The sequence below is a fragment of the Halichoerus grypus genome, chromosome 11 (assembly GCF_964656455.1).
Source record: "Halichoerus grypus chromosome 11, mHalGry1.hap1.1, whole genome shotgun sequence".
Classification (NCBI taxonomy): Eukaryota; Metazoa; Chordata; class Mammalia; order Carnivora; family Phocidae; genus Halichoerus; species Halichoerus grypus.
The window spans coordinates 15,164,129-15,186,011 of NC_135722.1; the positions used below are offsets into that span (position 1 = coordinate 15,164,129).

Below are 21,883 nucleotides of genomic sequence, written 5' to 3' on the forward strand. Positions count from 1 at the left end.
GTCTATCTCCTTGTAAACCTATTTCAAATACAGTTTTTCAAACATCTGAATGACTGCTCTGGCTGTACTTACAAACTCCGTCACAGAAAATCCTTGCCTTATCATGATCCCAGGGCCCTGGGATCGAGCCCCGCATCGGGCTCCTTGCTCAGCGTGAAGCCTGCTTCTCCCTCTCCCACTCCCCCTGCTTGTGTTCCCTCTCTCGCTGTGTCTCTCTCTGTCAAATGAATAAATAAAATCTTTAAAAAAAAAAAAATCCTTGCCTTAGAGTAAAGTAGACAAAGACTTCAATGCACTGTCATGATACAAAGGAGTCATTCTCTGAGGGGGACATCCAACAAAGTGGACTGAACTGATGTTGTTAGTCTTCCCTCCTGCTACAAGCACATAAAAATGCAGATAAATTATGACAATAAAGAGTTGTGACCTACAACTGAACAAGAAATATCGAGAAAACCCAGGCTCCAGAAAAGGTAAGTCAATGCCATAGATGTAAGGGAAAAACTGATGCCAGGGAGCTGAGGCCTATGGAAAGCAAGGTCAGGTCAGGTGGTTCTTTTTTTTTTTTTTTTTTAAAGTAGGCTCCACGCCCGGTGTGGGGCTTGAACTCACAACCCTGAGATCAAGAGTCATACTCTCTGACTGAGCCAGCCAGGCGCCCCAAGGTCAGGTTCTCCTAATGAATATATGAGAACAAGCATGGGGGTGGGAGATAGTACCTCAGTCTTACAGGCAGGTAGAAACCCAGTGCTTTGCACAAAACTGCAGAGCCAAGTGCTCCTTGATCACAGAGGCCAGAAGAATCCTAGAAAAGTAATAAAGAGGTTTGTCATCCTATCATGGCAAGGTTGGGAGGTGGGAAAATCACTCTCAAAACTTCAAAAACAGGGACGCCTGGGTGGCTCAGTTGGTTGGGCGACTGCCTTTGGCTCGGGTCATGATCCTGGAGTCCCGGGATCGAGTCCCGCATCGGGCTCCCTGCTCGGCAGGGAGTCTGCTTCTCCCTCTGACCCTCCCCCCTCTCATGCTATCTCTCTCTATCTCATTCTCTCTCTCAAATAAATAAAAAAAAAAAAAAAAAAAACTTCAAAAACATTAAGTCAGTAAAGTACCTAGACATAAGATCCAAAATTACATTACCTACATTCATGATAAGGAAATAAAAAGCCAAGAAATTAATCTAAAAACTGGTCCCAGAACCATTGTAACCCCTAGAAACAGGCAGAAGCAAGCCTGAAACAGCACTGGGAGAAGCTTTCAACAACCTTGGATTATCAAGAGCCTGCTGACAGGCCACACTCACAACCCTTCCTCCCAACTTTTAGCTAGATGAATTCATAATTTAAAAATTTACAGACTGAAGGCACCTGGCTGGCTCAGTCAGAAGAGCATGCAACTCTTGATCTTGGGGTTGGGGGTAGAGATCACTAAAAAAATTAACCAAACTTTAAAAAAAAATTAAAAAATAAAAATTTACAGACTACACATAGAAATAAAACATCAAAAAATGCAAAAGAACAAGACAATATGAGAGACTACACATCTGAGATAAGAATGGGCAAGTTGAAAGAAAATGTTTACTTGTGAACATGGCAAACATATAAAAGAGAAAGTTTATGGGATCTACAGAATGCTAAGGCCCAAATCATCAGGACTCAGTGCAGGCACAAGAGAAACACAGTTGTAAAGATCTGAGTATAAGGTAGCAAGGAAAGGTAGTTTGGAAAACTATAGAGTGCACAGGACTGGGACTGGAGAATAGCTTAGAAGGAAGGGGACAAAGACCTAGAGCTTTTGAACTGCAGAGGGAGGGGTGATTTAGGATTTTTTTTTTTTAATCGTTTTACATAGTTTTTCTTAAAAATTGAGATACAATTCACATATCATAAAAGTCACCATTTTAAAGTGTACAGATTTTTGCTTTTTAGTATATTCACAAAGATGCACAACCATCGCATTTTCTTTACACTAAAATGGAATTCCACATCTGTTATCAGTCACTCCCCAATTCTCCCTCCTTCTAGTACCTGGCCACCACTAATATTATGATTTGTAGCTACGGACTTGCTTATTCTGGACATTTCATATAAAGGAAATTATATAATTTGTGGTCTTTTTGTGATTTGTTTCTTTCACTAAGCATAAGGTTTTCAAGGTTCAATCTATGTTGTAGAAGGTCTCAGTACTTCATTCCTTTTTATGGCTGAATAATATTCCATTGTATGGCTACACCAAATTTTGTTTACTGATTCATCAGTTGACGAACATTTGAGCTATCTCTGCTTTTTGGCCATTATAAATAATACTGCTAAGAACATCACGTACAAGTTTTTGTGTTAACATATGTTCTCAATTCTTTATATATACCTACAAAGGGAATTACTGGGTCATATGGTAATTCAACATTTAACTTTTTGAGAAACTGCCAAACTGTCTTCCAAAGCAGCCATACCATTTTACATTAGGTAATGGGTTGAATTTTAAGATTAGCACACAAAATGAGGACAAAAGGGACAGAGATGACAGATATTATTACAGGTCTTTCTTCCTTTCCTTTTTCTCCAAGTATTTCCTTGTTCTTCACAGTCCATCTCTGTTCCTCCTTTCCATTTTTATCCATAATAGCCCAGATAAATATGCTATTGCTGTATTAATTTTTTTTAATTTACAAAAACAGTGGGTACTTTTTCTCTCAGAAAACAATTAAATGTAGTTGTAATTTGTATGATTTCAAAATAATTTTTTTAAAGTTTTTATTATGAAAAATTTTAAACATCACTCATCTTCAACAATGTGGGATAAGGTCTGTCCTTTGCCTCTGCAGAAACACATGTAATTTCTCTCTGGAAGAAAATAATGTCACCCTAGCCTCCAAATTATCTCTACAATTTTTTATATACACTAGCTGGCACATATTAAAATAAACTGGGCATTCATGGAGATAAAATCCAAATGACCCAAATCTAACATATACAACAGACATTAGAAATATGTTAAAAATCAGACACATTCTTAAAAATACTATGCTCAGGGGCGCCTGGGTGGCTCAGTCATTAAGCGTCTGCCTTCGGCTCAGGTCATCTCAGGGTCCTGGGATCGAGCCCCGCATCGGGTTCCCTGCTCAACGGGAAGCCTGCTTCTCCCATCTCCCACTCCCCCTGCTTGTGTTCCCTCTCTCTCTGTGCCTCTGTCAAATAAATAAATAAAATCTTAAAAAAAAAAAATTACTATGCTTAATATGTTCAATTAAATAAAGCACAAAATTGAGGATTTTCACAGAGAACTAAACACTGCAAAAAGAACCAAGTAGAAATTCTAGAACTAAAAAACAAAACACTAAATTAAGAACTCAATGGTTGGGCGCCTGGGTGGCTCAGTTGGTTAAGCGACTGCCTTCGGCTCAGGTCATGATCCCGGAGTCCTGGGATCGAGTCCCACATCGGGCTCCCGGCTCAGCGGGAAGCCTGCTTCTCCCTCTGACCCTATCCCCTCTCATGCTGTTTCTCTCTCTCTCTCTCTCTCTCTCTCAAATAAATAAATAAATAAAATCTTTATTAAAAAAAAAAGAACTCAATGGTTGAGTCTAACATCAGATTAGACCAGCAGAAGATAGAAATAGTGAATGTGAATACAGGCCAAAAAAAAGTATCAGGAATGAAGTACAGAAAGGCAAAAGGATGGAAAATAAAGAAAAGTGTATGAAAGACACAAAGTGACCATGTACTCTCGGGATACTTTTGAGAGTTAAAGGTCATGATTTAAGGTATTTAATCATACCCTGACAACAGGTACAAAATGAGACATGTGGTTACCTGAGACATGGGGGAACACAGGGAAAGGTCTAACATATGTGTAAGTGGAGTCTCAGAGGGAGAGGAGAAAGAATAGGGGAGAAGCAAAATTAGGAAATACATAACTGAGAATTTTCATGTAAAGGGGTAAAGAAAAATAAAGTGGGTAAGTATGGTCTGGCCAGATTATTAGGCAGTCATGAAAGTGAGCAGAAGAGGCTCTAAAAGATTAGTAGGGAGTCAATGCAGATTCTTCTTTGGGTAAGATTTAGGGACATTAATTTGAATACAGAGAGGGGAGGGTAAAGTAAAGGGACAAGAAACAGAGAGACCAGCTAGGAAGCTACTTTAGCAATCCAGACGGGGAGTTGGTGATACACTAGATTTAAGGTGACACAGACAACAAAGAAGAAAAAGGCAAATAATTTCAAAGAAACAACTGAATAATTTGGGAAGAGATTATATAAAAATGACTCCAGATAATACCTCTAGTCCTTAAAACTGGGAAAATTTAGGGGTGCCTGGGCAGCTCGGTCGGTTAAGTGTCTGACTCTTAATTTCAGCTCAAGTCTTGATCTCAGGGTTGTGAGTTCAAACCCCTCATTGGGCACCACCCTGGGAATGGAGTCTACTAAAAACAAAACAAAACAAAACTGGGAAAAGTTAACTAAAGTTTACTAAAAAAATAATCTGTTTTCCAGGGTTTTTTTCTTTTTAAGATTTATTTAAGATAGAGAGAGAGAGCACGCATGTGCGCACACACAAGCGGGGGGCGGGGAGGGGCGGAGGGAGAGGGAGAAGCAGACTCCCCACTGAGCAGGGAGCCCGACATGAGGCTCGATCCCAGTACCCTCGGATCATGATCTGAGCTGAAGACAGTTGCTGAACTGACTGAGCCACCCAGGCGTCCCTGTTTTCCAGTTTTTAACATGAGTTTTTTAATGTTTTAGATTCAGAATGAAAAGCTCAATATGGCAAATCAGTAACATTTAAGAAAAAATAGTTAAGTACAAGTTCAAGTACAAACAGACAAAACATTAATTTCCCCACTTTCTAGGCATTAGAGTTATTATTAAATTGTAGAGATCCTCTTTCCTATTGAGAAAGTTCTTTGTAGACAAATGAAGAACAGAACAGAAAGGTTTAAACAACTGAAATAGTCTTCCTACCTAAGAGTTACAAAGAAGTTTGAAAATAAAGAAATAAGCATAGAATACTCAGCTTAAAAAAAAAAAAAGAGGAAGAGGAAAGAAAAAAAAGAAAAAGAAAGCAGAAGTAGCAATATTTTGGGGTGCCTGGGTGGCTCAGTCATTAAGCGTCTGCCTTCACCTCGGGTCATGATCCCAGGGTCCTGGGATCGAGCCCCGCAGCGTGCTCCGGGCTCCTCGGGAAGCCTGCTTCTGTTCCCTCTCTCACTGTGTCTCTCTTGGTCAAATAAATAAATAAAAATCTTAAAAAAAAAAAAAGGTAGTATTATTTATAGCAGGATTCTAGGCCAAAAGTTATGAAATGAGATTAAAAGAGATACTGAGTAATGACAAAATACTCTCAGAAAATATAACAGCCATAAACCTTTATATATAAGTAATATAGCAATAAAATACATAAAGCAAAAATTCCTAGAGATACTAGGAGACCTTGATCAAACCAAAACTATAACCTGAAGATTCAACATACCTCTTTGACAGCTCAAGTAGATATAAACAAAAATACAGAGGATCTGAATAATAAAACCAAGTCTCTATATGTGTAATGGTATACACGGCAAGTCATTCAATCTTTCTATACCTCAGATTCCTTTCTTATAAAACGTCGGTAATACCTACCTCATAAAGTTGTGGTGAGGATTAAATGAGATAGTTCCTGTAAAGAGCACTTGCTATATATGAGACCCTCAATAAAGGTCTTGTTATTTAACTCAACCTTTCACATTCTTTCCAGTTCAAGGAATGTAATAAATTAATCATACCCTTGACTGTTAAAAAAAATTTCCAAGATGCTTTTGCCCATAATCCAATAAACTAGAAATACACAACAAAAAGTTAACCACGTATAAACTAAGAAGCTTTTTATAATAAAAAATGAAATAAAAACCAAAGTTATAATTACCTAGAAATTAACAAAATGGAGAGTATCTGACAACAAAAAAAAATGACATACAGCAAAAGGAGCATTCAGAAGAAAATGTATAGCTCTAAATGACTTTATAATTTAAAAACTTAAGTATTCAATTTAAGAAACCATAAGTAAAACAAACAGAAAGAAAACGGGAGGTGGGAATAAAGATAAAGCCATGCTTAATTAACTATTTATTCCAAAGAATAAATAAGGCCAAATATCTGGTCTCTTGAAAATTCCAACAGAAATAGATTCAGGAGTAAAAACACCCTTAAACTTATAATTAAAAGAGGACATCTAAATCTCAGTATTTCTCAGTATTATCTCTTTCCTAATGACTTAATAGTTGTGGGCAATACAGAAGGAATTGGAGGGGGCGGGGAACAAACAAACCTTAAGACTGGAGAGAATATAAAACGATTTTTAACTCCGTATTTCTTTCACATTTGTATGAATCAAAAGTCAAAAGTGAAAGCAGCATTTTCCAAAATGACAGTATTAACTTAGAACTTCTAGAAATTCTTTATTTACCTTTATTTTACTAAGAAGATACTACTGACCGACAGTCAACTGTTCATGTTAACTGAGTTGTTTTTGTAAGTAGTGGTTCCCTTCTCTTGTAACCAAGGACATATGGGGGACACCATGAGGGCAAAACAAGTTTCCTGTGCCACCTACACTGGCATTTAGAGGATTTCTTTTCTTTTTTTTTTTAAATTTTATTTATTTATATGACAGAGAGAGACACAGCGAGAGAAGGAACACAAGCAGGGGGAGCGAGAGAGGGAGAAGCAGGCTTCCTGCTGAGCAGGGAGCCCGATGCGGGGTTCGATGCGGGGCTCGATGCGGGGCTCGATCCCAGGACGCTGGGATCACGACCTGAGCCGAAGGCAGACGCTTAACGAGTGAGCCACCCAGGCACCCCTAGAGGATTTCTCTAATAAACTGGCCCACAGTTCACTCTACAGTTAAAAACAACTATTTAGGGATTTAAAAACCTATTTAAAAGATTTAAAACTGATTTTACATTCCTGAAGGATTTAAAATCCTTTTAAGATTTAAAACCCAAACTGTAAGAAAAGTTTGTTGATGGTCCATGGGCAGAGGGGCCTAGATAGCCTCCTTTGCATTCTTCCTGGCTGTATGCCCTTATCGTATCAAGGACTACTTACAGTTTTTATTGGTCTCCACAATTTGACTGAGAGGAAGCAAGGACCAGCAACCCATGCAGCCTCTCCTCTATTAAACCCATGCATGAAAAAATTGTTCCTTACTCAGCTCAACACCCCAAATTGGCTTCCAAATCATCCACATATAAAATCTAAGTAATCTTTATTCAAGAATTAACTTTTAGGGGAAAAAAAATAACTTTTAGTAAAGTATTTGAAGACTCTCAAGTCAACATACAAGCCATTAAAAAATAAAAAACAGGCGCCTGGGTGGCTCAGTCGGTTAAGCGACTGCCTTCGGCTCAGGTCATGATCCCAGGGTCCTGGGATCAAGCCCCACATCAGGCTCCCTGCTCTGCGGGGAGCCTGCTTCTCCCTCTCTCACTCCCCCTGCTTGTGTTCCCTCTCTCGCTGTGTCTCTCTCTGTCAAATAAAATCTTTAAAAAAAAAACAAAAAACAAAAACGAAAAAGAAGTTGAATAATAAAGGGTCAAAACGAGGAATTTTTTAGGTGTACTCTTCATTTTCTAATCTAAGCAGCATTCCAACCAGTGTTATGAATATAATTATTCATCTCTTCCATAATAAAGTAAAAACTGTTTTAGAAGGAAAAGAAATATTCAAAACTTAAGTTTCAGGGGCAGCTGGATGGTGCAGTCGGTTAAGTGCGGGACTCTTGGTTTCTGCTCAGATCTGACCTCAGGGTTATGAGATCAAGCCCCAAGTCTCCCAGTGCTCAGCGCCTAGTCGGCTTGGGACTCTTCTCCTTCTGTTCCTTCCCACTGCGAGCGCACGCACTCTCGTGCTCTCTCTCTCTCAAATAAACAAATCTTTAAAAATGAAATTTCTGGTGTTTTAGGTATTGCTAAGATTAAATAACTTCTCTCCAGATAAAGATTCCAAAACAAACCTTTCACTCCCACTTGAGCAAAATATAAATGCAGAATATTGGGAATGCACCTTATCAAGTGGGTACTTTTTCTGAATAGTCAAAATTATCTTTGAAAAATCACTCACACAGTACGACTTGGGTCTCTGAAAGCTCAAAAGTTAGCATCTTCTTTTTGCATTTAGGCTATGGGCACCCTGCTCTGAGTCATGGAGGTCATATAAGCTAATACAGTTAAATCAGGGTGGATGGGGGCAGGACAGACAATAGAAAAGATTTCTTGCCTCCACCTCCATACAGCATAATTTCATTATGCATATATGGTAGGACTTCACTGTGTCCAGCTGATTCTTAGTCCTTAAATAAAACAATATAATATGGAGTGTTTAGGGGCTCAAGATCTGCAGTTTTTGATTCAATTTTTTAAATTCAATTTTAATAACCACTCTTAAGGGAAAAAATACAAATACATAATAAGAACTGTTAAGTGTAATGGAAAACCCAGTGTTTTGCAATTTTTATGAAATGTGAATCTCAAAAGTTGCCATAGCCTTAACTTTATACCCAAAAGGGTACAATCTGAAAACAGTGCATGAATTAACTGCATTTATCTTATCATACGGATCAGTACATTTGACACTTGCTTCAGCACTTATTCATCATCCACTGTGCATTAAAAATATTAACTCAGGATTCCATTTCACAAGTATTTATTTCTGCTCAGCTGAAAAATGGAGTTGAAAACAAAATTTATAATTTAGCTGGGGCCACAACAGCCACATATAAAAAGGACTAACATTAATAAAACACCGGAAAACCTAGAAATTAATTTAGTGTAAAGAAAGGATCTGTTTTTATTATTGCACATCTCCTACTGAAAGTGTTCAATAAATTCTACCATCTTAGGAGACGAGTTTTAAACTAAGTATAATGATCCAGCTCTCTCTCTCTCTCTCTCTCTCTCTCTGAAGGGAAAATACTAAAAGTGAAATGCTACGATCAATTGACAAGGCAAACTGAGAACTGACTTGGAAAGTGAAAACGGAGATGGGTTAGTGATGAACCCAAAAAGGTGTTTAGCCACTTACCCAGAGATTTATTAAATGAGAATGGATCGCCGGTTTCCACAGGTCGTTCCACTGCCAGTAAGAAGATAGTCGTGAACCTTGGGTCCCTTTTTTCACTAGTCAACAGTCACCCTCACCTACACGCGGAGTACATATTTGGCACTCAGCAAGTTTTTTGTTTGTTTGTTTTTCCAACAAATCTTGATTGAATGAAAACCTACCTCACTCATATTGGTACCAACCCCGGAGTTAAGGTCCCACAAATTACCTCCAAAAAGCCTTACAAATAACCCAAAAAGCTGAGAAAGTAGAGACAAAAGCTTTGTGGATTTCTGTTAAGACTAAGAGCCATCGAGGGCCAACGGGGCCTACATCAACCCGACTTCCCAAAGAAAGCTCTGGGGACTGTACTGCGGCTACTCGGCTTAATCCTCACAAGGAGGTACCCGATAGGCCGCAGATCCATTGCCTCCCACCCGGGGGCGCTGAATGATCTGGGGGTATCCCCACTAAAGTTAGTACCTGCGAAGCTGCGACACAGAGATTGGCCCTGGGCTCTCATTACGGAGGCCGGGGCCTGGGGCCGGCCAGCTGCGCCTCCTGGCTGAGGACTCTACGCTCCGGAGCTGCAGTGACAGCAGGGGTCGCAGATAGATACCTCAAGCCTCAGGACGCTCGTGGCTCATGGGCCCGGGTGTTTCACTCCCAGGACTGCGCGAGTTGTCGCACTCACGTTGACTGGCGCTCTTCAAGAGTGCCCTCACAGCTCAAGCGATCACTCCTGCCTTAAGCCCAGCGGCCGGTCGACTCCCGGCGCCGCCATCGTTAGTGTTTGTTTTCATCCGCTTGGATGAAGGCGGGGGGAGGAAGAGGGCTATGGGGGAAATACAGCTGCCTAACCTCATCCGCACTTTCGCTACAGTATGGACGCCCTATTTCATCTCTTTCCTCTTAATTACCATAAAAGTTGATTTCCTTTCCATGTAAATCTTTCTCACCAATTTTTCCAAGTGTCTCAGAAGGAAAGAAGGGCGTAAAGACGGGGGTCCTTTAAAGGGTGAGAACGTTTGAGCCAAGTGTGGAATGTGCGCCACCGAACCGCACGCCGCCGCGGAAGCGGCAGTAAGAACGCGGCGTGGGGAGGCCGCTGACGCGAGGAGGCGGTGCCTATGGTGAGCGCCGTGGCGGCAAGTGCGCGGCCGCGGTTTTCAGTGGAGGGCCGGATCCGGCTGGGTGGGTGGGGAGTGCTGCTGGTAACGCGGCAGCCGCGGAGAGGTGGGTGACGGTCCTTGGCTGACTTTGAGTGGCCGGCGCAATCAGATCTCTAAGTATCATTTCTAAGGCACCTTTTAAAAGTGACGGAGTCGCATCCCAGCTCTGGCTCACCCAGCCTCTTTTGCGCCTTTCTTCCAACTTGTCTGGGCTTCCTTGCTTCCTGGCCCTCAGCCTCAGGATTTGGATTTCGGGGGAGAAGGGATAACCGGTTCTTAGAGCACACGATCTGTGTCTACCAGGCTGGGTTGCGGGCAGTTTTTTGCCTCCATCTCTGCTAGACTGGTTTGAGCACCCCTCACGTCCCTCTCATACTTACCAGGTGGAGCCAGAAGGCTTGGGTAATGAAACCCGGCGTGACTAATCCCTGACCTGAGTAGTTAAGACATGTTAGCCAGTTCGTGGCCTGTGTAGTTAGGAGCAGACCTCTTTTGCCTTATGGATAATTACGCTATCGCCTCCATTAATTTTTTTTTAAGATTTTATTTTTAAGTAATCTGTACATCCAACATGGGGCTGGAACTTAAAACCCGGAGATCAAGAGACCCTCCCTGTAGGGACTAAGCCAGTTAGGTGCCCCTCCTCCATTAATCTTTTGCTCTTCCCCGGTTCAAATGCCAAGCATTAAGTGAGCCACAAAAATCATCTCCCATTTTCTTTTCCTTCCTTCCTTCCCCCCTTCCCTCCTTCCCTCCTTCCTTCCGTCCTTCCTTCTTTTTACAAACTCTAGTGTGGAGGCAGCTGCTCTGCTACATACAAAACAGCTCCCATTATCTTTCAAACCACAGCAAGCCTATGTGCAGCCATGAGTTAGTGGAGAAAAACCCAGAGTTACAGGTATAGCACCTTTTGCTTGGACAGATTGGAAGTTTGAGAAAAGGAGTTGTTGTACCCTTTGAATCACTTTAAAGTCTTTGGTCTGTTTCTAATGCTTTTTTCTTTTAACCTTTACAGAGAGAAGATTATAAATGCCAGAGCCATTTAACTGATGGTTAGCTGCTGAATTCTGACACTTCCTTAAATACCTTCTTGCACCAACATCTTCACTGGGAGGAATTCAGGAAAAGTAGCAGAGGGAAGGAGAGATCACATTTACATGTACCATGGCTATACCAATAACAGTGCTTGACTGTGATCTCTTACTCTATGGCCGAGGTCACCGGACATTGGACCGCTTTAAGCTGGATGACGTCACTGATGAATACTTGATGTCCATGTATGGGTTTCCTCGACAGTTCATTTATTACTTGGTGGAGCTCTTGGGGGCGAGTCTTTCTAGACCTACTCAGAGATCCAGAGCTATTAGCCCAGAGACACAGATCCTTGCAGCACTGGGCTTCTATACTTCAGGTTCCTTCCAGACTCGGATGGGAGATGCTATTGGAATCAGTCAGGCATCTATGAGTCGCTGTGTTGCTAATGTAACTGAAGCACTTGTGGAAAGAGCCACACAGTTCATTCGCTTTCCAGCTGATGAAGCCTCCGTGCAGGCTCTAAAGGATGAATTCTATGGGTTGGCAGGGATGCCAGGGGTGATAGGGGTGGTTGACTGTATCCATGTAGCAATCAAGGCACCAAATGCTGAAGACCTCTCCTATGTGAACCGCAAAGGCCTGCATTCTTTAAACTGCCTGATGGTGTGTGACATCAGAGGGGTGCTAATGACTGTGGAGACCAACTGGCCAGGCAGCCTACAGGACTATGCTGTGCTGCAGCAGTCTTCCCTCAATAGTCATTTTGAAGCCGGAATGCACAAAGATAGCTGGCTGCTTGGTAAGTTTGCAGGTGCACATGCTTCATTTTGTAGCCATAGAAAAATGATGTAGCAGAACAGAATGAAATTTGAGAATCTATAGACCTGAGTCTCAGTCCTATTCTTGTTTTAATGAGACCTCAGATGAGAACTCTCTGAGCCTTAATTAAAAAAAAAAAAAATGAACACTTAGAAGACATTTTATTTTATTAAAGTTTAAAAACATAGTATTTGATCCAGAGCCTCACTTCGAAGGATTTATCTTGAGGCATATGTTCATAAATCTGAACATTGGTGATGTGAAATAAAATTACGCTGCAGCAGTGTTTTGTAGTTGGAAACAAAAGCAACAACAACCCTACAAAAACATTTCCCTTAAATACAGCTGAAATTCTTCATCAGGACAGATCTGGTTAAATATAATACATCCATACAACTGAGCTTTAATTTTTATCATGTGTAAAATGTTAAAAATAATGCCAACAGCAGTAATACCTGTTGTTAGGATTAGGTGATATATATGAGAGTTCACTATAAAGTATTGTACAAATATAAGATTTTTGTCATTGGTTATTGTCACTATGATACCTATATGAAAATGATAGCAGGGGCGCCTGGGTGGCTTGGTTGGTTAAGTGTCTTCTTTGGGCTCAGGTCATGATTCTGGGGTCCTGGGATTGAGCCCTAAGTTGAGTCAGACTCCCTACTCAGCAGGGAGTCTGCTTCTCCCTCTCCCCCCCAACCCCCCCGCCACTCGTGCTCTCTGTCTCTAACTTGCTCTCTCTCAAATAAATAAAATCTTTAAAAAAAAAAAAAGAATGATAGCAGACAGTGCATTTCCACAGTTCTTGTGGGAGCTCACTACACAGATCTACCCAAGTGCCATTGGGAAGCCTAACTTAGTGATGTAAGTAGGACAAGAATCCATTCAAAACTGAGCAGTGCAAACTGGGGTGACTGCATAGCTGGGAGAAATATAGTTGGGTAACAGTGATAATATCCTTGAGCCTGGCAGCTTAGTTCTGTGTGTTTGTTTGTTTTAAAGCAGACAGTATTACGTAAGCAACAGAACAAAGGTTGTCTTCTATACAACATATTATGTGAGAGATGAAAAGAAACATGAAGGATTGGAAGACCTCTCTTTCAAAACCACTAATCATATCTGCACTGAGTGTGCTCATAACAGTATTTAACATGCAATAGATGCTCAGGAATTATTTCTCTTTAATATTCTTTATTTCTTCCCTGTTCCAACTGGGAAGAGACTGCTGTCACAATGATTGGTTTAGAGCTGCCAGGGTACTGCGTGTGATGTCTTGGAACTCAGTGATTTTCTTGAGTTGTTGCTTCTACATTCTGTCATCAGTGTACCCCCTTCTCTTTATCCTACTGGACTTTTTTCTTAATCCTACCTTGTGCGGGAGCCCCTGGGTGGCTCAGTCAGTTAGGCGTCTGCCTTTAGCTCGGGTCCCAATTCCAGGATCTTAAAAAAAAAAAAATCCAGGGGCGCCGGGTGACTCAGTTGTTAAGCATCTGCCTTCAGCTCAGGTCTGATCTCAGGGTCCTGGGATCGAGCCCCACATTGGGCTTCCCCGCGGGAAGCCTGCTTCTCCTTCTCCCACTCCCCCTGCTTGTGTTCCCTCTCTCGCTGTGTCTCTCTCTGTTAAATAAATAAATAAAATCTTTTCTAAAAAAAAAATCCTACCTTGTGCCTTTTTTGAATTTCAAATTTCATTTTTTTTAAAGATTTTTTATTTATTTATTTGAGAGAGAGAGCACTCGGGGAGAGAGAGCACAAGCAAGAGCACAGAGAGCAGAGGGAGAGGGAGAAGAAGACTCCCTGCTGAGCAGGGCTCCATCCCAGGCCCCACACCCCCATCATGACCAGAGCAGAAACGAAGAGTCAGACACTTAACCAACTGAGCCACCAAGCTCGTTTCTTATGAAATGACTTTGGTACCTTACTGTAAAGCCAGCCAAAGTATGCTGAGCACTTAGAACTTGTCAGGCAGTGTTGTAAGCAGTTTGCATTGGATTATCTCACTTAATTGTTATAAAAACTCTTGAAAAGTTAGGGTGCCTGGGTGGCTCAGATGGTTAAGCGTCTGCCTTCGGCTCAGGTCATGATCCCAGGGTCCTGGGATCGAGCCCCGCATCGGGCTCCCTGCTCAGCGGGGAGCCTGCCTCTCTCTCTCTCCCTCTGTCTCTTATGAATAAATAAATAAAATCTTTAAAAAAAAAAAAAAAGAAACACAGCCAATGTGAGTGATTCTAAATGTTCCCCTTTAAAAAAAAAACAAAACTCTTGAAAAGTTAAATACTAACATCAACATTTTTATGGAGGAGGAAATTAAGGCACAAATATCTAAGTCATTTGTGGTTAACTTTTATTAACTTTTTTAAAGATTATTTATTTATTTATTTGTTCGCCAGAGAGTGCACAGGTAGGCAGAGCGGCAGGCAGAGGGAGACCAGAGAGCCTGATGCAGGGCTCGATCCCAGGACCCTGGGATCATGACCTAAGCCAAAAGATGCTTAACCACCTGAGCCACCCAGGCGCCCCTCTGGTTAACTTTTAAAACTAGGTCACATGAAGAATTAACTCTATTTGGCAAATAGTTCCTCTGTTAAGGACTTCAAGGTCATGTAGGAATTACTTACTCTCTTTTCCTTCACACCTTGGGACCCCAGATTCAGTCGGAAATATGGCTTTGGTTTTTTTGAGGTATTTACAGGACATAGTTGGAAATAAGGGAAAGCTGACAAATTTTTTTTTTAGGTAGGCTCTACGCCCTATGTGGAGCTTGAACTCATGACAAAATCAAGAGTCACATCCTGTACTGACTGAGCCAGCCAGACACCTCAACTCTGATAATTTTTTTTTAAAGATTTTATTTATTTATTTGAAAGAGAGAGACACAGTGAGAGAGAGAACACAAGCAGGGGGAGTGGGAGAGGGAGAAGCAGGCTTCCCGCGAAGTAGGGAGCCTGATGTGGGGCTCGATCCCAGGACCCTGGGATCATGACCTGAGCCGAAGGCAGACGCTTAATGACTGAACCCACCCAGGTGCCCCTCTGGTAAATTTTTATATACTTTCCTGATTACCCTCTTTACAGGAAGAGTGGAAGTGGGAGAGATGGATATGGTAACAACATTTAACAAATCTGTATTAAGACCAATTTTGTATCAGGCTACATGCTAGGCACTAGGGATGGGAAAAGTATACCCAGGTGGAAATTGATTCCCTTAGTACTATTAGCAGTTCTAGCATATAACCCTTGCAAAGCCTCCATTACCTCTAACAGGAAAACTACTTTGAAGACCCCTGAACTAGTATAGTGTTTCACAAATTTTCCAGATCAAGAGAGTCATCTGGGGAATTTATTAAAAATATACATCACTGGGCCCCATTTCAAACTTTGGGAATGAGAATCTTCAAGGAAAGAATCTAGACATTCATTTTTAACAGGTGCCTCAAGTGATTCGTACAAATAGGTAAGTTTGGAAAACGCTGGTATCTAAAGGATTTGTTGGATAATGGGGTAATAATTTCGGGGAAGATTGGCAGTATTATGAGGATGACAAGATGGTAAAAAAGATAAGATGGCTGATCATATCTTAACACCATCAGATTTGTGGAATAGTTCTAAATTGGCCAAATGTAGAATTGATTATGATTCCCTTCATTTTTTGTTTTTGTTTTGTTTATAGTATGAAATCATTTTGATAAAATTTAAAACCAAGAAGAACAATATTATATTGCTTAGATAAAATATAAACAAATGCAGAGAAATGACAAACATAAAATTCAGAATAGTGTTTCCATCAAAGGAGGGATATATGGGAGCCTCTGAATTTTTTTAGCATATTTTTACCATGGTGTCATCCTTCATCTCCTCATTCTCATCTGTCCCTTCAGAATTGCGTTACCTTATTCCTGTTATCTAAATGTACCTGCTCCTACAAAGGATTCAGTCTGAGTTCTTATTTCTTCAGCTCTTGGCCTAGTCTTGTTAAGCAGCTTTGGGTAAGATCTGCCAGAATGTCTTGTGGATGACTGATCATGTAAGCAATTGTAATCTGTTTAGCAATTCTGATCCTAATCCCCTCCTGAGTGTCTGTTTTCCAGTGGTGCTTGAATTATAATCAGGTAATGACCATGGGGCATGTTATAAAAGGTCTGTATTAACTAGCTTATCCTTTATGTCTCCCCATTTAAGGCTCATACTGTTTCTTAGAGAATTGTTTAACGAATACCATTTAGTATCTCTGTGCTTTGGCATTCACTGTAAATGTTTATCTTACTCTCTTACAGCATTACACCATTGTTTCTGTGACTCTGAGTCTGACATTAGCATTTAGTGACTAGCTCCTTCTCCTTCCTTTGCCTGGCATATCACAGGATGGCTGACTGATATTTTGATCTTCTCATTGGTAAAATGAGTTCGATAATATCCTACCTGGCAGGGTCGGGATTGGATAATACAAGATAAGACTTTTTTTCTTTAAGATTTTATTTATTTGACAGAGAAAGACGCAGTGAGAGAGGGAACACAAGCAGGGGGATTGGGAGAGGGAGAAGCAGGCTTCCCGCGGAGCAGGGAGCCTGATGCAGGGCTCGATCCCAGGACCCTGGGACCATGACCTGAGCCGAAGGCAGAGACTTAACGACTGAGCCACCCAGGCGCCCAAGAGATAATACTTTCAAAGTGCCTAACACAGTGCCTGCTACATAGTAGGTATTCAATGAGTCACTGAAACTATTGTCGTTATTATTTACAGCATCAGTTTCTTAAATTCAGTATTTAGTAGGTGTGAGTTCAACTAAAATAGTTCGTACTTAGGGGGAAAAAAGTCAACTAAATGTAAAATTTGAAAATATTATGAGACTTCTTAAATATTTAACACCATTCCAGTATGTACAATTAATATACTGTTATATGTCAATTATGTATAAGTAAAAACATAAAAAATTTTTCTTAAAGTTGATCTAGTTCTTAAAAATGTAAGCTTCTGAAAGAAAGGAGTCCTGTATATTTTGGAACAGGACCTAGACTCTGAACAGTCCATAACTATTTACCAAAACTGATAGTGGGTCAGGAACACAGCTATTGTGCAAGTTGGTACTCCCAGAGCCTATTTGTCTCAGATTTCTAAGGGCTTGTGCCTCTGTGTGAGACATTTCATCTGCCAGCTGTAGAGAGTCAGGACAATTAAGCATCATAGAAACATTGTACTGTTTGTTGTAACAGGACTTTGCATCCCAGTCTTGAGTTTTATTTTGTTCTTAACACTGCCTGAGATCATTCGACAAGGAAGTCACCTTAGGAAAATGCCTCATGTTTATTATTTTAATTGACTTCTGATTTGATTTCCTTATCACTATTACTATTTGTATCATTGTATTTATGTTCTCCTTGTTAATGTGAAATTCTACCAGTCTCTCTCTTACAAAGGCATGGTTCTAGTGAATGTAATATCTAGGAACGCCTGAGTTCTGATCTCTGCCACAGGCACTGGGACTTTCATCTTACTGTTCTTAGCACTGAGAGAATGAATGATTGTTTTCTATGAAATACTCTGAAATCCCTAGGTAGTGCTTTCAGACCTGACACTTTAATGGTAAAGTTAGAAATTTTCCTCACAAGTATTTTGAGCTCTCCTGGCAGAATTCTCTTTTTTCTCTCTTGCACTTTTTCTCTTTGGAGATTTTGAAGATTGGCTTGCTATATGATAGTTTTTACTAACCTTTTATTAAAGAACAATATCTCTGAGTTCAGAAAATCTGGGAATTTTATTTCCTTCAGTGCCTTCACCTTCTTCCCACATTTTTTCAGACTTGGCTTTTTTTTTTTTTCTTTTCTTTTTTAAGCTATCAGCCTTTTTCTCTGTTGTTTTTAACAAGGATATTTCCAGCCAAGACCTATGTCTTCCTTCTCATGATCCTGGCATGCCTTCTTTTTACCACATTTCCCTCTTGGTTTTTCTGGGGCACACTGGCTCCAGAGTCTGCATTTTCTTATCCATTCTCTGTATATGTTCCTAGATTTTCCTTTCTGTTTGTATTCCAATTAGAATGATTTATGATTTCTTTGGACCTTCCCCACAGGTGACAGTTCCTTCTTTCTGCGTACTTGGCTCATGACCCCCCTTCACATTCCTGAAACTCCGGCCGAATATCGCTATAATATGGCCCATTCTGCAACTCACAGTGTGATTGAGAAAACTTTCCGAACCCTCTGCTCCCGATTCCGCTGCCTGGATGGATCCAAGGGAGCACTGCAGTACTCACCAGAGAAGTCCAGCCACATTATCTTGGCTTGTTGTGTCCTCCACAACATCTCCCTGGAGCATGGGATGGATGTTTGGTCCTCTCCAATGACAGGACCCATGGAACAGCCCCCTGAAGAAGAGTATGAGCACATGGAGTCCTTGGACCTGGAGGCTGACCGAATCCGTCAGGAGCTGATGCTCACTCATTTTAGCTAATGTGAAAGGTGGAGGGGAGGGGAAACTTTCCAGAAGGAGTTGTGACAAACTTTCCTCCTCACCACCCCCTACAGAGTTCCATCATCTAGCATGACTGAATATGTGGACACTTGTCACAAATTGACATTTAGTCTGTGTGGTTTAGAAGGGTTGTGGCTATACCAGAATATCTTGATTCATTTGCAAATATATAAGCTAACCCAAAACCAAGCCAATAGTTCCCTGCTATCCACTGAACTCCAGGCTGAGCACCACTCGTTTGAAAACTCACTAGTAGCAGACATTTATGATTGTGCCTATAAAATCAAAGCAAAGGGGAAAATGGCATTCAGCCAGAATGTTTTTTATTTAATTATCTAGAGATTTCAAATGAAAACAATATTCATTTGTCCTGAATTATTGGATGGGATTTTAGCTTTTCTACTTTGCTGCCTATATAGGCATCATCTGAGGCAAGTGTAAAGAGCAAATTTAAGTTAGGGAGTGGTCTTCTGACAAAAGTAAGTGGCTACTAATCTGAGTTTGCAGCTTTGTGTTTTTTAAGAGGATGTTAGGGACAGCCGAAGAATCCATCTTTCGTCTTTCTGCAATAGTTGGACTGTGACTTGGACCTGGTTTCTAGGGAGAACATCTGGACTCCAATCTCCTCTTTCCAACCCAGAGTAGGAGTTAGAGGCTAAATGGGTTTAAAAACCCAAACAGCTTAAAGAAGACAAGTCAAATACAGATAAAATAGCAAGATTACACTTTACAGATCTAAAGACCCCAATAGATTGATGGACAGAGGAGATTCACCCAGGTTTTGACAGCTTACATCTAAATAGATCACATTTCTTATGCTCATGATGTTCGAATGTCTGTTTGGCCATTCTGCTTTGAAATTCCTTGAGTGGAAGGAAGATTTAGGGAATAAAGAAGGCATTGTGAAAGCAGTAAAAAAGGTAAAAAGAACATAATTTCATGGTGTGAAATGAATTTTGGTGTTAGACCTACTTGGATATCTTGTGTGCAAAGTGATGGACAGAATTTCCCAGAAAATAAATAATCCCCCACCAAGTCTTATTCTAAAATTATACTGATATAAAAATAACCTGATTGGAATAATGAAAGTGTGAATTAGGTTCACACTTTGGTTCCTTTGCTGGGACAAAAAAGACTTTCCTGAGGATTGTCTTGTTCCCGGTTTCTCATCAACTCACCATGTGATACTTCAGAATTGTGCTCTTGGATCATTTCCTACCTGCCTTTGGCAGTGTTAATCTGGTGATTTTCAAAGTAAAGAAATGAACAGCTGATGACAGAAGAAATTTGGAAATAAATTGAGGGTGACTCATCCCCACGATTAAAAACAATTATGGATTATTATCTGCTGTTTATTTCTACTCCAAATGCTATTTCCCATCATCATCCTACTCTATAAAGAGTGGGTCCGATTGGCAGGAGGTTGAGCTTGATATGTACAATGATGTCATGGAGATGAGAATGGACCACGAAGAGGTGCCTAGGAACGTTAGTTCTACTCATTGTGCAAAGGAGGTGCCCTGTTACATATTTTTCCTTTGTAAAATCTAACCTGTGACCAAGCTTGCTTTGTCTTCCTCATGAGGCAATATTTTAACTCTTCCAGTCTTTCCAGGTTTCCTGAGATGGGTATTTTTCCCTACAGAGTTTTGGTTCTGTTGTGCATATTGCATGAGGAAAGGGTGACTGACATCTGCGTATCATAAGTGGCAAGGTAGAGTGTGAACTTCGAAAATGCCTGGCATTTTAGCCTGAAAAAAACTACCTTAAAGGAAAATTGGGGTTTTTCATAACTTAACTCACTAGATGGTAACATGAAGCCTGAGTGGGAGGGACAGTCTTGGAGAGATTTCAAAAGCAATTTCAAGTCTATTACTTGCACATCAAAGATAATTTCTAAGTGCTGAACTGACTGAATATTGGCTGGCAGTGTTTTTCCCTGGGAGCATTTTATTTCCTAATAATTTCACAGAATAACCGTTCAAATCTATTTTTTTAATCTCCTTTCAACGTGAATTTTTATAGACCAGGATTTTTTCAGTCCTTAGTTACAATTTCCCCCAAAATGATCTAGTGGTGGGATCAGGGTCTGTACTTCCAAATTGCCAAGGGTTTGCTCCTAGGGGCTTTTTATAAGTGCCTGTGAAGTCTTCTCTTGAGGTCCTTATTGTGGATTTTTAGTATCTCCCTGGTACAGTTTTGGGAAAGAGTCAAGGATTATGTCTGTCTTATGTAAGCTTCATCTTCCCAGAGATGATGCCATCTGGTCAGCATAGGAGTTTTCCAGATTTGCCCTTGGATGTTTCAAGACAGCAAAGTCCCAGAATATACTAAGAGAAAAACCACAATATTGGGTCATCACTGGTTTACCAAGTACAAATTATACAAAATAGAGATCTCAGACCCATTCTTAGTTTAAAATGAACTGAACAGAGATGGAGCTCCTTTCCTGACCCTTGGACTATAAAGGATATATAGCAAATTAATCTAAGTTTAGACTAATGGGGTCATATAGTGAAGACATAAAAGAGGTGGTGGGGAGAGGAGCAAAATAGAAGCTAGACAGATAACAGACATACTGTGATTGTATCCTGACCTGAAATGATAAATTGAAAACAGCTCAAGGACTGAGCTTCTAGCAGTCGCCGTTCCTGGCAATGGAGGGGAAGTTAGGAGGAGGACAAGAAAATAAGAGATCAAGGAAACTTAATCATTGTGCATGCACATGTCCTCAGGACCTGTATTGCTCTCTAGGTCCAGCCCAGAATTTACGAAGTGGTAAGAATAAGAGGTAACAGAATTAAGAGTTTGTTGACTCTAAGAATGGCAATGCAGGAAAGAAGGGAAAGTACTAGCTGAATGCTGGGAACACTTCAACTTCAGTTCCCTAACACATCAAATGCACAGGCTTTTTTTCTTTTTCTTTTTTTTCTTTTTTTTTAATGACTGCACTCTAAACCCCCTTTGCGATAGTCAAATAGGAATAATGAGATCTCTGGATACTAAAGAGGAGCAAGGAAATTAGACCTTGAAATCCTAAGTTAGTACATTAAACAAACAAAAACGTCCATTTGAAAGGACCCATGTTTGCCCAACAAAACATTAAGGATCTATCATTCTCTTGAGACTTTAATCCTTATATATAGAGCTCTCTTTATGAAAGGGCTGATTTCTTTGTCGTTCTAGAGTCTTAACATGCTAATACATTTCGGGGCACCTGGGTGGCTCAGTCGTTAAGCATCTGCCTTCGGCTCAGGTCATGATCCCAGGGTCCTGGGATCAAGCCCCACGTCGGGCTCCCTGTTCGGCAGGA

General features: G+C 40.6%; 2 protein-coding genes across 18 annotated transcripts in view; one reads left to right on the forward strand and one right to left on the reverse strand.

The window, feature by feature from the left end:
* The window catches only part of ATG13 (autophagy related 13), a 52,914-nt gene extending 43,011 nt beyond the window's left edge, over positions 1-9,903 (reverse strand). For 7 of the 16 annotated variants that reach the window (XM_036105001.2, XM_036105000.2, XM_036104997.2 and 4 more), the window contains exons 1-2: positions 9,557-9,903; positions 9,056-9,106 (exon numbers count right to left, since the gene is read on the reverse strand). The gene's annotated coding sequence lies outside the window, so the exon portion shown is untranslated. Of the gene's footprint in view, positions 1-719; positions 806-9,055; positions 9,172-9,556 lie in introns of all 16 variants that reach the window. The other 9 variants (XM_036104984.2, XM_078058084.1, XM_078058081.1 and 6 more) reach the window with 6 other exon arrangements.
* Positions 9,904-10,193: 290 nt separating this feature from the next.
* HARBI1 (harbinger transposase derived 1) lies at positions 10,194-19,914 on the forward strand. 2 transcript variants are annotated; one of them, XM_036105007.2, is made up of 3 exons: positions 10,194-10,309; positions 11,261-12,079; positions 18,170-19,914. In XM_036105007.2, exons 2-3 carry the CDS (start codon positions 11,410-11,412, stop codon positions 18,547-18,549), a joined length of 1,050 nt encoding a protein of 349 aa, XP_035960900.1. In that variant the 5' UTR covers positions 10,194-10,309; positions 11,261-11,409; the 3' UTR covers positions 18,550-19,914. The 2 variants fall into 2 exon arrangements, with proteins under 2 accessions (XP_035960900.1, XP_035960901.1); XM_036105008.2 differs by lacking the exon at positions 10,194-10,309 and adding an exon at positions 10,343-11,143.
* The last annotated feature ends 1,969 nt before the right edge of the window (positions 19,915-21,883 follow it).